Genomic DNA, 15,214 nt, shown 5'->3' on the forward strand with positions numbered 1-15,214 from the left:
CACTCTAATCTAAACTCCGGTTTCCAGCATTTGTAGTCCTCACTTTTGCCTATCTACAGACCACCACAGGCCAGCTGATATAGGTACATCCATGGTGCCATTTAGAAGGACTTTCCAGGTGAATTGGAAGGAATTACAAGTTAAAACAGTGTTTCACTTGGATGGGATCTTGGCAGCTGCTCTGATATTTCTCAGTTGTACAGTTCATAAGTTTGAAGGTGCTGTCGAAGTAGTTTGGTGAATTGTTGCAGTTTATTATGTAGATGTTACACACTGCTATCAGTTTAAGAGTTGGTGGAGGGAGTACATGCTTAAGGTGGTGGAAAGGGATATGAATTAAGCAGGTTGCTTTGCCCTGATAGTAAGGAGCTTCTTCAGTATTGTTGAAGCTGCACTAGTGCAACTAAGCAAAATATTTCAACATATTCCTGTGGTTGCCAGACATGTTAGGAGATTAATTATTTACTGTAGAATTCCCAGCATCTGGCCTGCTTTTGCAACCACAGTATTAATGTTGCTTTTCAAGTTAAGATTTTGATCATTGGTGACTGCCCAGGATATTGATAGTGAGAAATTGTGCAATGATGATGTCATTAAAATCAAAAGCAGATGGTCAGGCTCTCTCTTATTGGAGATGGTCACTGGCTAGTGCTTGTTCGACATGAATATTTCTTGTTACACATTAGTCCGATCCCAAGAGTTGTCTAGCTGCACACAGATATGGACAGGCTTAGTATCAGAGAAGTTGTAAATACTACTGAACACTTTGCACTCATGATCATCCCCAATTCTAATCTTATAGTGGAGGGAAGCAGCTACATATGATTTAATGCAGCAAACTAACACATGGATTCCTGCATCAATGTCCTGGAATGGATATGACTGAGCTCCACAACTATAACCATATTGCTTTTTTGCAAGATGATTGTCCAACAGAGATTTCACTAGTAGTTATAAACTTCAGTTTGCTAGCCCTCCTGGATTTCACATTTGACCTTAATGTCAAAAGCAGTAAATCTCACTTCATCTCTGGAATTCAAATCTGTTATCGATGCTTGGACCAAGATTTGAATGAGATCTGGATGCAAGTGGGCCTGGCAGAAATCAAACCAAGCATCACTGATTAAGTGCTGCTTGACAGTTAGACCATTCTATCCCTTTACTAATGATTGACATTGGACTAATAAAGCAGGATATGTTCTTCCCAGATTTCTTCACATTCTACCTTTTATACAGGAGAACAATGCAACAGTACATTCCAGATCTTAAGCACGCACTGCCTGAATATGATTTTTCTCATGACCCTAGTGCTTCTTTGACCAATTACTTAAATCTTGCTCCTGATCATTCCATAGATGGGAAAGATTTTATCATATCTACTTTGTCCAGACTTCTCCTGATTTTGAATAGATCTTTCAACTTTCCTCTCAACCTTCTCTTGAAGGAAAAAGCTACCTTCCCCTTTATTCCACCAGCTATAACTTGGCCTACAAGTTTCTTTTTCTGGGCAGAGAAAAAAAAGAGCTGCGGATACCAGAAATTAGAAACAAAAACAGAAATTGCTGGAAAAAGCTCAGATTTAACATTTCGGGTCCAGTGACCCTTCTTCAGACCTTCTGCTTTCTCTCCACAGATGCTGCCTGACCAGTTGAGTTTTTCCAGTAACTTCTGTTTTTGTCTCTTTACTGGAACTATATCAAAAGTCTTCCAGAAGTAAACGTGAACCATATTAACAGCATTATCATCTGCTCTCTATCACAATCAAAAAAAATCCAGCAAGTCAAACATGATTTGCTCTAAAAACTATTCCCAACAGACTATTAATTTTGTCTCAAATTATCGCTTCTGAAACAATTTCCACCAAGATTAAAGTGACTGGCCTGAAGTTAATGAACTTATCTTTACACCCTTCTCTGAACAAAAGGTGTAACATTTGGAATCCTGCAGTCCTCTAGTATCACTTGAAATTGGAAAATTATGGCAAATCTTCTGAAATTTCCTTGTCATTTCCTTCAACACTGTTGAATGCATACCTTGCGTTGCTGCTGCCTTATCAACTCTATGTTCAGACAGCTAATACAACACCACAACCTAATCAATTTTAAACACTCCACATGTAGTGAATTACCTTCACCTCCACCAAGATTTACTCAGCAGTATACCAAAGAATCATACAGAAATAAACAGATTAATTTGATTTCTATGACTTTCTCTTTACATTTAAATATACTGAAAATTAACACACCAAAGAATTCCAAAACTTACCTGAGGGTATACAAAATGTGTCAGAAGAGACATTGCTTTCAGGAATCGATGCAAGAAATTCATCCACTTGTTTCAGAGAAAGGGAATTATGAAGAGTTTCAAGAGGACAAATGGAAGGCACCATTGAATAAAGCTCAAATCCTGTAAAGAAACACTCAAGATGTTATATAAAGGTTAACAAATTTGTATTTATGTTTTACAAATATATGTACGTATTATAATTTTAGCGCGCAAAGCATTTCAGGCATAATAGGAATGCTTGTCCATTACATTTTGTGGTATATCATCTTAGAGCAAATACACAGGTCCAGAATCTCGCATCCAGTACGAAAACCAAGACACCATTAATAATTACCAAGTCTTTGCTTCAAATTCCCTTGATGTTAACATTTGGAAAAAAAAAGGCATGACAAAGACTCCAGAGTTGTTCTTTACAGCAACACAGGTTTCTACAACAGCATTTTAATTCACTAGATACTTTTGCTAATGTGACCAATGTAAGAATTAATTTGACATTTTTCACTTAACAAAAATACTGAGCGTTTTTGAGATCTGTTATATACAATTGTCGTACTCAATCATCTCGGTCAGCTGTAACCCAATACGCAATACTTCTGTTCTCCAAATGATCTTAGCATATTCTTGTAATATTGAAATTGAACATGATTTGGATTTTCACAAGTGGATAAAAGATAGCATTATCTTTTTAACCATTAATACTTGAAATGAATGATTAATGCTATACAGCAAATGCTTACTCAACTATGTACATAAATTACAGATGTTACAGGATGAAAATGGCCTATTATTTTGCCTATTATTCCATGATTGATATGGTATAACAAAAGAAAGCAATGCATCTTTCAGAATGGAACATTATTTTTTTGACACTGGAATGAGTTGCACATTAGGAATCATACACACAAAGATTGGGATGTTAATATGGAGAAAACAAAACATTAAATTAAGATCCAAGCAAACATAAATTATAGTAATTTCTATAACAAAATGTTATTTTTCCATCTCATCAAAACTGTCTCTCTGCACTTCCCTTCTTTTCAGTTCATATGTAATTGGATTTCATTACTTTAAGATTGCAACTTATGGTTTCCAAGATTCATCCTTGACCTATCAGGACTTACTCGCTCCAGTTAATTTCCTGGAACTAAATTAAGCATAAATTATTGCGTGTGTGAATTGGTGAAGTATAGTCAGTTCTGATATAATGCAATAGTTCTGTTCTCGTGCGATCTTGCGTTATAAGAAAATTGTGCAATAACTGTCCCATTTAAACTATAGCCAATATACGTAAGGAAAGTTTGCGTTCTACAAATTCCAGTTGAAATTCTTCAATCGTGTTTAAGCCTATTCGCGTTGTAGAAACACACATTATTGCAGAACTGACTTTAGCTAATGAATTTTAGTAATATGCAGCGGCAGGTAACTATCAAACACTAATGGCTATGACAGACTAGAGGCAACAGCTGCCAGGAAAAACAGTAGCTGAACAATTGGCCATCTTCAAACAGATGGTTCAGTCAAGATATATTCTCTCAAGAGGAAAACTTTGAACAAACAAGACCAGAGTTTCTTGGATGATAATGGAGACATAGGTTAAAGAGGAAACACTAAATACAGAAGGTTTAGAGGAGAGACAAAGAAAGCAAAGAAAAGGAGCAGAAAGGATTATGAGAAAAGACTCGCAAATAATATACAGGTAACCCTTAAGTATTCTACAGATAAATCGGTAGTAGAAGGAGCAGGGCCAATTAAAGACCAAAATGGGATTTACTTAAAGGCAAGAAGCAAGCAGAGTTGATAAATTAAAACTTTGCATCCATCTTTACCTACAATACAGATGTTATGCAAGCCATGGTGACAGAAGTAGAAATTCAGTCACTAGAAGGGTTTAAAATTGACTGAGAAAGAATTGAACAAGCTGTAAGTATTTAAGGATAATATAGCACCAAGACTGGATGAGACATTTCCATAGGAAAAATCGAGGACTGCAGATACTGGAGATCAGTGTCGAAGAGTGTGGTGCAAGAAAAACAAAGCCTGTCAAGCAGCATCTGAGCAGCAGGAGAATTGACATTTCAAGCGTAAGCCCTTCATCAGGGGTTCCTGATGAAGAACTTATGCTCAAAACGTCGATTCTCTTGCTCCTCTGATGCTGCTTGACTGGCTGTACTTTTCCAGCACCACAATCTTTGACGGAGATATTTCGTGGTTATTAAAGGAAGGGAAGAGTGGAAATTACAGAAGCACTGGCAAAAAAAAAATAATTCTTCCTGAATTTTGGGTCTCCCTGGTATAGGAAAAATGTTGTTAAACTTGAAATGGTTTAGAAAAATTTACAAAGATGCTGCCAGGGTTGGATGGTTTAATCTATATGGAGGGGTTGAATAGTCTGAGGCTATTTTCCTTGGAGCGTTGAAGGCTAAGGGGTGACCTTACACAGGTTTATAAAATCAGGCACAAATAGGATGAATAGCCAAGGATTTTACCCCAGGGTAGGGGAGTACAAAACTAGAGGGCAGTGCTTCAGGTGAGAAGGGAAAGATTAAAAAAGGGATCGAAGAAGCAATGTTTTCATGCAGATGATAGTCCAGGTATGGAACGAGCTGCCAGAGGAAGTGGTGGAGGCTGGTACAATTACAACATTTAAATGGATACATGAATAGGAAGGGTTTAGAGAGATGTGGGCCAAATGCTGGCAAATGGGACTACGTTTACTTAGGATATCTGATCAACATAGGTAAGTTGGACCGAAGGATCTGTTACTGTGCTATACAACTCTGTCAATCTAATTGGAAACACTACGTTCTTGCTCAAAAAAAGCCTGTAAAGATCGGCCCAGCAATTACAGACTTAACTTTGTCAAGAGGGATACTAAAATTGAGCACCAGTGAGCAGGTTATTGCTGAGCAAATGCTGCTTGAAAGGTACTTTGATAGTTTTATTCCATCTCTTCACTGATGATCAACAGTAGACAGCACTAAATGGCCAGGTTGAATTTGTCTTGATTCTTGGAGGACATACCTGAGCAATTCCCCACATTGTCAGGGAGATGGCAGTGTTGTAGCTGATCTGGAACAGCTTGGCTTGGGGTGCAGCAAGTTCTGGAGCACAAGTCTTCAGTACTGTTACCAGAATGTTGTCATGGCCCATAGTCTATCCAGTGCCTTTACCTGATCATAGGATCATGGAATCTTGCAGAGTGGAAGCAGGCCATTCAAGCCATTGGATGCACACTGCCCCTCTGAAGAGCATCCCACTCAGATCCCACCATCCCTACCCCATTCCTGTAATCCTGCATTTTCCATTGCTTATCTACCTGGTTTGCACATCCCTGGACACTATCGGCAATTTAGCATGGCCAATCCAACATAATCTGTACATCTTTGGACTGTGGGAGGAAATCTGTGCAAAGGGAGGATGTGCAAACTCCACATAGACAACTGTCTGAGGCTGGAATTGAACCATGGTACCAGTGCTGTGAGGCAGCAGTGCTAACCATGGACTGAATTAATTCGGCTGAAGACTGGCATCTGTGATGCTGGTGACATCTGAGGGAGTCCAAGATGGAACATAGAACAATACAGCACAGAACAGGCCCTTCGGCTCACGATGTTGTGCCGAACATTTGTCCTAGCTTAAGCACCTATCCATGTATCTATCCAATTGCCGCTTAAAGGTCACCAATGATTCTGACTCTGCCACTCCCACAGGCAGCGCATTCCATGCCCCCACCACTCTCTGGGTAAAGAACTTACCCCTGACATTCCCCCTATACCTTCCACCCTTCACCTTAAATTTATGTCCTCTTGTAACCCTCTGTTGTACCCGGGGAAAAAGTCTCTGACTGTCTACTCTGTCTATTCCCCTGATCATCTTATAAACCTCCATCAAGTCACCCCTCATCCTTCGCCGTTCCAATGAGAAAAGGCCTAGCACTCTCAACCTATCCTCGTACGACCTATTCTCCATTCCAGGCAACATCCTGGTAAATCTCCTCTGCACCCTCTCCAAAGCTTCCACATCTTTCCTAAAATGAGGCGACCAGAACTGCACACAGTACTCCAAATGTGGCCTTACCAAGGTCCTATACAGCTGCAACATCACCTCACAACTCTTGAATTCAATCCCTCTGCTAATGAACGCTAATACACCATAGGCCTTCTTACAAACTCTATCCACCTGAGTGGCAAAGAGCTATGAACAGAGACCCCAACATCCCTCTGCTCCTCCACCTTACTAAGAACCCTACCATTAACCCTGTATTTCGCATTCTTATTTGTCCTTCCAAAATGGACAACCTCACACTTGACAGGGTTGAACTCCATCTGCCACTCCTCAGCCCAGCTCTGCATCATATCAAAGTCCCTTTGCAGCCGACAACAGCCCTCCTCACTATCCACAACTCCACCAATCTTCGTATCGTCTGCAAATTTACTGACCTACCCTTCGACACCCTCTTCCAAGTCATTAATAAAAATTACAAACAGCACAGGACCCAGAACTGATCCCTGCGGAACTCCACTTGTAACTGGGCTCCAGGCTGAATATTTACCATCTACCACCACTCTCTGACTTCGACCGGTTAGCCAGTTCTCTATCCAACTGGCCAAACTTCCCACTATCCCATGCCTGCTGACTTTCCGCATGGATTATACACTCGGCAGTGCTGGCTGAAGATTGTTGTAATTGCTTCAGACTCATCTTTTCAGTTGATATATTCAGCTCCCCCTTCACAGAGGATGGGAATATTTATTAAGGCTCCTCCTCTATACCTTTTCTTTAAATTGTCTAGCAACATTCATGACTGGATGTAGCAGAACTTAGATTTGATCTGCTTGTTGTGGAATTGCTTAGCCCTATCACTTGTTGCTGTCTATGATGTTTGGCCTGCAAGGTGTCCTACTTAGTAGCTTTACCAGGTTGGCAGATCATTTTTAGGTATGCATGGTGTTGCTCCACGCATGCTTTCCTGCAGGCATCATCAAAACAAAGTTGATTCTGGTTGGATCCAATTCTACTGCTTCTGGTGGCCCACATCACCTCATGGACATCCAGTCTGGAGTTGCTAGATCAGTTTGAAATCTGCCAGTGGGACAGGACATAGTTAACTATGGTATCATAGAATCCCTACAGTGTGGACACAGGCCATTTGGCCCAACAACTACACACCAACCCTCAGAAATGTAACCCATCCAAACCAACTTCCCTATCCTATTACTCTATATTTCCCCTGACGAATGCAGCTAACCTACGCATCCCTGAATTCTATGGGCAATTTAGAATGGCGAAATCACCTCATCTGTACATCTTTGGATTGTGGGAGGAAACTAGAGCACCCAGACAAAACCTACGCAGACACGGGGAGAATGTGCAAACTCCACACAGACAGTCGCCAGAGGCTGGAACAGCACCTGGGACCCTGGCACTGAGAGACAGCAGTGCTAAAACTGAGCCACCGTGCCACCCGGGATAGTGTTGTACGGGATGTTGTGAATATGACTGTTAAGCTTTTTTCTCAAGTAGTCTGTATGACAGATTATCAAATTCTGGCACCATTCCCAGAAATAAGAAGGACTTTGCAATGTCAACAGGGCCATGTTTACCATCATCACTTCCGATGCCTGGGTCAATGCCAAGTAGTGTGGATGGTATTGTTTCTTTGAGACTTTTTACCATAGCATCTTTTTAGGCCATTTCAAAGGGCAGTTAAGAATCAGCCAATTACTATTGGTCTGGACTCATATGTCCAGGTAAAGCTAAAAGTCTTCCTTCTCTAAAGTTCTTTAATGATTTTAACAACAATTGACAATAGTTTAATGGTTGCAATTAGTCTTTTCATTTATTTATTGATTTCAAGTTCCATCATATATCGTGATAAGATCCAAACCCAGATTTCTAGTGCAGCAACAAGTGCCAAGGTGCAATCAAATGCAAAATGTGCTTTATACAGTGCCATGTAAATCAACTTCTAATGTAGGCTACAGGCCATAGAGCAGAAAGGGCAGTACGAATATCTATAAAAACCGGCCAAGTGACAAGAAACAGAGTAATAGGCATTTTATGGGCTGGGAGAAGGTTCATAGTGGGGTTGGTATTGGAATGCTTACTTCTCTTTAAACATATAAATCATCTAGACTTTAGTGTGCATGGTACAATTCCAAAGTATGCAGTAACACAAAAGTTAGTACAATTGTGAACTGTGAAGTGGACAGTATAGAATTTCAAAGAGACATTGATATGTAGTGAAGAAGGCAGATAGGTTTCAAATGGAGTTCAGTGTAGCAAAGCGGAAGATAATTTGGTGTGAAAAACTTGGATATAATGTACAAAATAAAAGTTACTATTCTAAAGGGTGTGCAGGAGCAAGGGAACCTGTATGTCCATAACTCATTAAAGCTGGCAGGAGAGGCTGAGAGTGCTGTGCACAAATTCTACTGGGCTTAATTTAAAGGAGCATAAAGTACAAGAGCAGGGAAATTATGACAAATTTGTAAAAGGCACATTGTGTATAGCTGTGGAATCCACACTGTAGAAGGGATGTAATAGCACTGGTGAGGGCTGGGCTGGAGAGTTTCAGTTATGAAGAGAGATTAGACAGACTGGGGTTCCTTTCCTTAAAGCAGAGGAGATTGAGGGGGGAAGGCATGACTGAGATGTATAAAATTATAAACTTATATATAGGGTAGTTAGGAAGAAATATTTCCAGTTGATGGAGTGATCAGTGACCAGAGGGCATAGATTTAAGCTTTAGAGGAGATGTGTGGTTGGTTGGAATTTGGAACTCACTACCTGTAAGGGTGGGTATTTAAGAAGTATTCAGATGTGCATTTGCAATGCCAAAGCACACAAGCGTAGGGCCAAGTGTGGGAAACTAGGATTAGAATAGTTAGGTTTTTTTTGATTAGCGTAGTCTAAATGCTTACTTGATTTCCCCCTGCACTTTCTATACTCTTCAAGGAACTCCGTTGTTTTGCTGCCTTTGTACCGGTAGCATATTTTTCTTTTCCTTCTTATCCAGAACTGATTGTCCTAAACATCCAGGATTCTCTTGGCTTGTTCTTACAATTCATCCTAAAGGGAAGATGTTAGGTCTGTATGCTCTCCAGTAAGTTTTGGAATTCTTCCCAATGTTCTGCTGTAAATTTACCCTTAAGTAATTGTTCCCAACCTATTTTGATCAACTGCCTTATTTTATCAAAACCTGCCTTATCCCAATCCAAAACCCTTTTCTGCAGACCAACTTTTTCATTTTCCATAACAAACTTAAAATGTACTATGTTGTGGTCACTGTCATTCAAAGGTTCCACCACTGTCACCTTGAATGCCAGTCTGGCTTCGTTTCCCAGAATTAAGATACAGCCCTGCACTGTCTCTTGTGGGACCATCTGCATGTTGACATAAAAAAACTTTCCTGTATAGATTTCAAGAAATCTGCATATGATTATCCATGATGATATACTATGATTATCCCAATTAATATTGGGGTAGTTAAAAATACCTAATATAAATATCTCATTATTAGCTGTACACACCTAGTGATTGACTATATATCTGCTTCTCAATTGCCAACTGTTTGGCAGCTTATGACACACACTTAACAGTGTGACTATCTTCTCTTTATTCCAAAGCTAACCTGAAGGCCTCATTTGACAACTCTTCGAAGATAACATTCCTCGTGTTCATATATTCCATGTTCGCTCTTGTACTTCAGGTTAGTGGCAAATTATTATGGGAGCAAGTTTAGCAAGTATCATCAGACCATTTAAACATCAAAGAATCTTCACTGAAAACTTATCAATGGTTTACTGGACTTTGGATTGGAAAAAAAACCCAAAACTCTTCATTACCACAAATTACCCCCAAAAGCTGTCAAATGTGAACAGAAGTAAACAATGTGACTCAAAGTTGTGACAATCTAGCCAATAATACCACTTGGAAATTTACCAAACAAGATAATGCATTGCTTCAATCATTTACACTGTATATATTTGAGTAATCATTTCATATTGAGATAAGTTTAGTCAACATCTTATAAAAAAAGGCAATTTTGTGAAGTTTTTGCCTTTTTGAAACACTGCAATAAGGTTTAAAGTTATCTAACAAATTTATACCATTAACAAAGGCTTCTGTATTCAAGAACTTAGTTCCCCTATATTGCAAAAACAAAATGAAAAGATAACAAAATTCACTTCACTATTTTTATTTTATTAAAACACACAGAAGGGTTGTTGAAAATGCATCAGCAGTGCTAACAAATTTTCGATGAAGTATTTCAACTGCTTTCTTCAAAAAAGAATCAGCGCTGATGTATAATTTCAACTCAAAGTAAAATAATCACAGAAAAAAACTAAAAGTGTGGGCATCCTTAAACTGCACCTCCACTACTTTAAGGAAAACAGGTTATTACATGACTGTGGCGCTTTAATCATGTGGGTGGTGGAGATATATAATAAAGGTTGGATGGTTATTCAACTATCTTCCCATGCACCCAAGCTTCTTCCCTCTCATACCCACATAATAATATAATAATGAAATCAGCAACATCCCATCTTAAGTAAATAAGTAATGGTGTCAATGGATCTTGTTGACCCCAATATTAGACTGTTCACATCATAAAATTGTTGGTGTGGCCATGTAAGTGAGAGTGGGAATAATTTTATTTTCTTAAAAGAAGTGTTTAAAATGTCAAGGTGAAATGGTGTACTAACCTTGGAGTACCATGTTCCTACCAAATCTCCCTCCACAAAAAAGCCCTTCTTTTGTATTCATACGCATCTTAAAACCTAAACAAGCAATCCCTTTCCTAAAACACCTAGAAATCCTATGTCCACCAGCCCTCAATTCAATGTACTCCAGCATTAGGTGTGCATTCACTGCAGCAACGACCAGAATGCTCTGGTTCTGTTGGATTCCTCAGCCAATCTGGGTGTTACTTTCTCCCTCCATGGTGTGCAAATGCCCTCATCCACTTCATTAGTCAGTCTGCAGATTGTTACGCATGCAGGGCAGGTTTGTTTGTGGATTTTTTTTTGGTTTGGGGTAGGGGGAGCGGCAAGCTATTTACAACGCTTGTAAACTTCCACCCAGTGTTTTAATATTTACTTTTGTAAACTTAGTTGTAACATTTTCTTAGAAGGAAACAGCGCTGATTATATCAAGTTACAAGGGGTAATAATGGAATCCCTTGGGCAAATTGTAATGTATTAATCTATTGGGATATCAGAAAACAATTGATTGGCTTGAGAACAAGGATCACATTACCTTGAGCTATTTTAATGGAGGCAGCACTTGATTTATAATAGGACTAAAACTTGACTAAGCAGACAAAGAAATTTCATACAAATGAATCAAATATTCGTATGTGAATTTCAAGGGGTCAGAAGTATATAAATAAAATTCAGTGTTCACCATATCAAAGTTAATACAGATTTGCATAAATTATAACTGAAGTTTTAACAGGAACCACATTTCAAATAGCTGATTTAAAAAAAATCACACTAGCTTCAATCGCCCTAATTAAGACCGGGCAAACTAAGTAAATCCATTCCCGAATTGCATGACATTAAGCAAATACCCATTGCATCACTGCCACAGTCATATATTCGCTTTTTTTCTGCTTACATAATTGCTTAGAGTAGCACATTTTTGGAAAAGACAGGAAAATGGAAGTATTTCTAACAATCCTTAAAATGACAGCAAAACATCCAGGAGTACAGATATGCAAATACTGGAAAGCACTGGTGGGAGAAGTCATATCAAAGTAGCAAACAGAATTTCATATCTGAATGTTATTGTTTATTGTCAAAAGTAGATTTGCAAAATTACCAATTCTCCATGAAATCTGTCAACTTAAAAATGTGAAAGTACATATGAATAGTAAATTGTAGTTAAGAAAAGCTTGGAGTTGAAGAGCAGTCAAACCCAACAGGACCAGGTAATGTAGGGATAGTATTTGATACAACTCTCATGCATAAGGCACATTGAAAGGGCTCAGAATTAAGATGCAAATCAATCTAACTACTGAACCTACAATCTGCATTGACAGGTGCATGGTTAATACAATAAAAACTCTCATTTATAGAGCACCTTTCACATATCCAGGTCAACCACCAAATGCTGTGAGATCAATTAACTACCGTTGAGATATAGTCACTGATGTGACCTAAGAAGTGCTTAGTCAATTTGTCCCTGAGCTCTCGTGAAATGACTAGGATATTTTAATGTTGTAGCTTGAGAGATAAATGTTTCCAAAACAACGAGAAGGAATCTCCTGCTCATCTTTGGAATTGTATCATGTAACAGCCTTGGTTTAATAAATATCTCCAACCAGTTCTCAAGCATCTGGAACGAGACCTGAACCCATTATCTTCTGACTGAGAGGCAAAAGTATTAGCCATGAGCTATGGTTACTACTTTTTAAACTGCTTTAATTTAAAAGTACTTTTTCCTTATATAAAATTAAAATCAATGAACAATTATCCTCAAAGTTTCAAAACCTTTCTTGATTTTTATGAAAATTTGAAAGTAAATAGTATCCTTTAAGAAGAACTGCCATACTAGATAAAAGTGGCCTGTCAGCAACTAAAGTTTGGTGGTATCAGGGAAGTACAATGAGAAAAAGTGTAAAGGAACAATGTCCAAAAGATGTTTTTACTTTTATACATGAGATTTCCTTTTTTCTGAAGGTTGGACAATATGGGGAAATTTCATTCTTAACAAGACAATATTCTTCTCCTGATAGAAAAAAAAACTCAACCGTGTTTCCGTCCAAGGTCCAATGATTACTAATCAGACAACAATTTGTATTTATACTATGCCTTTACTGGTAAGACATCCAAGGGGAGGTTTACAAAAGCTGTATCAAATAAAATTTGGCACTGAGCGTAAAGAGATATTTAGACAGACAATCAAAAGCTTGGTCAAAGAAATCAGTAAGTTTTAAATGAGGAAAATATGTTTGAGAGGTGGATTGGTTTAGGCTGGGAATTTCAGACATTAAGGCCTTAGCAGCTGGCAACAAGGTTGCCAATGGTGTTCAGATAAAAATTGGGGATGCTTGATAGGCAGAAATTACATGTGCTCAGATAACTAAATCTGTTGGGCAGAAGATTACATAGCTAGGGTAAGGCTGTGGAGGTATTTGAACATGGGGATAACAATTAAGTGGGATCCAATGTATATCAGCAAATACAGCATGAATGGGACTCGGTATGAGTTAAGACACAGACATGAGTTTGAATGATGATAGGTTTGCAGAGGGAGCTGTCAACAATGGCTGGTGCAAAAGTAACTGAAGTGTTTCAGCAGTAGATAAGTTGAGTTGTGTTGGAATTAGACAATGTTATGGAGATGGGAATGGATCGTTTTGGTACAGTTTGGGTTCAGAAGATAATCCTGGGATCAAATATGACACCAATTTTCCCAGCATTTTGATTCAGTATTGGGCAGCAGGGGGAGGAATGAATTTGATGATGAGAGATAGAATTTGTCGTGGAATTTTTTTAAAAATGCTTCAGAGTTCCTAGTTTAATTGGAGCAAATTATTGTTCATCCCATACTGTATTTTGGTCAAACAGTGTGTCAATTTAGAGAAAATAAACAGAAGTTGAGAGAGCTGGTGCTGTGGTGTCATCGAGCCCTGGTGTCATCAGAATATTTTGTGTACAAATATAGCTCTAAGTGGGTGGGTTTTAAATAAGTTCAAATGTGTTTTTGAGTAAAACAGTTGAAAGACAATACATAATTGAAAAAAAAAGAGGAGGAAAGGACAAATCCTTGGAGAACACCAGAAGTACTATGTGGAAGTGCAAAGGAATTCAACTGCACATAGAACATAGAACAATTTAGCACAGGAAAAGGTTCTTTGGCCCATGATCTGTGTGAACCATGATGCCATTCTGAAGTAATCCCATGGCCCATATCCCACTATTCTTTGCTTGTTTATGTGTCTGTCTAAATGCCACTTAAACTTTGCTAATGAATCTGCACAGGATTCAGGTAATTAGAAAACATTTTAAAAATTGAAAATGTTGCTCCATGATATAATAGATCACAATGCAATGTTTTGTGAAGTGTGTTTGAGCTGAAGATTTTTCACAGTGTAATGCTACAGCTCTGGAGTATGTGGTACTTTAACTAGGTCTTTCTGGCTAGACATTATCGTTATGCCACAAGATGTTTTCTCCTCATACTTTTTACAGTACTATACTAATTGTATAAGAAACAAAAGTTGATGTGAAATTAGTGATTTCTAATTAATTTCCAAGAGCATAGTTGTGTTTTGTTTATGTTGTTTTTTTCCTCACTGTTATATAAATGTTTTTTTTTGTTGGTGTTGTAATTTTTTGTAATAAAAACTTTCAATAAAATTATCTACTAAAAATTTCCAGAAACAAGGGATTTAACAGCATGCATTGTGGAGGAACAGAATCACTGACGACAATCCTCTGGATTTCTGCCAGAGGAATTGGTGAATGCTGGTACAACCGCAGCTTTTAAAAGGCATCTGGATGGGTATTGTGATATTAATGAGTTAACTTGCTCTGCTGACTTGCAGGAAATTGGATGTCCTGAGGCTAGGGTGGCTTGCCTCTGATTTACAGATACCTTGTAAGAAATTACCTTATCATCTCCTATTATCCAGAGCCATTTACACGCCCATTTCCTTACCATTCAGAGCTATTTACATTTCATCTTCTTTTCAGAAATCAATAAAAGCACTATAGGTATAATTCTGACTACTTCCTGTAGTTATGAAAATACAGTTCACACCAGATCTGGCCATGAAGGGATGATTTGCATTACATTGTTTCCGAGGATGAAGTGGTTACTGCATTGTGTTTTGATTGGCACGGGGTTGTCTGTGGGCATTACTAACAATGATGCAAAGATTTTGTATAAAGGAAGGACTGTTTCCTTTGTTCGGAGA

The 15,214-nt window shown here is 38.4% G+C and overlaps 1 protein-coding gene and 1 long non-coding RNA gene across 19 annotated transcripts in view; one reads left to right on the plus strand and one right to left on the minus strand.

Annotated features, from left to right (window-relative positions):
• The window catches only part of LOC148151941 (uncharacterized), a 71,446-nt gene extending 56,673 nt beyond the window's left edge, over positions 1-14,773 (plus strand). The window contains exon 3 of the long non-coding RNA XR_015760917.1: positions 14,676-14,773. This is a non-coding gene — a long non-coding RNA (uncharacterized LOC148151941). The remainder of the gene's footprint in view (positions 1-14,675) is intronic.
• The window catches only part of ppip5k2 (diphosphoinositol pentakisphosphate kinase 2), a 151,975-nt gene that overhangs the window by 8,022 nt on the left and 128,739 nt on the right, over positions 1-15,214 (minus strand). For all 18 annotated transcript variants that reach the window (XM_087998756.1, XM_043710134.2, XM_043710153.2 and 15 more), the window contains one exon: positions 2,266-2,406. In XM_087998756.1, the coding sequence (XP_087854882.1) occupies positions 2,266-2,406 (141 nt within the window). The remainder of the gene's footprint in view (positions 1-2,265; positions 2,407-15,214) is intronic.

Source organism: Chiloscyllium plagiosum, unplaced genomic scaffold, assembly GCF_037043375.1.
Source record: "Chiloscyllium plagiosum isolate Xiang-an unplaced genomic scaffold, Cpla_swu_hap1 HiC_scaffold_2, whole genome shotgun sequence".
NCBI classification, from domain to species: domain Eukaryota; kingdom Metazoa; phylum Chordata; class Chondrichthyes; order Orectolobiformes; family Hemiscylliidae; genus Chiloscyllium; species Chiloscyllium plagiosum.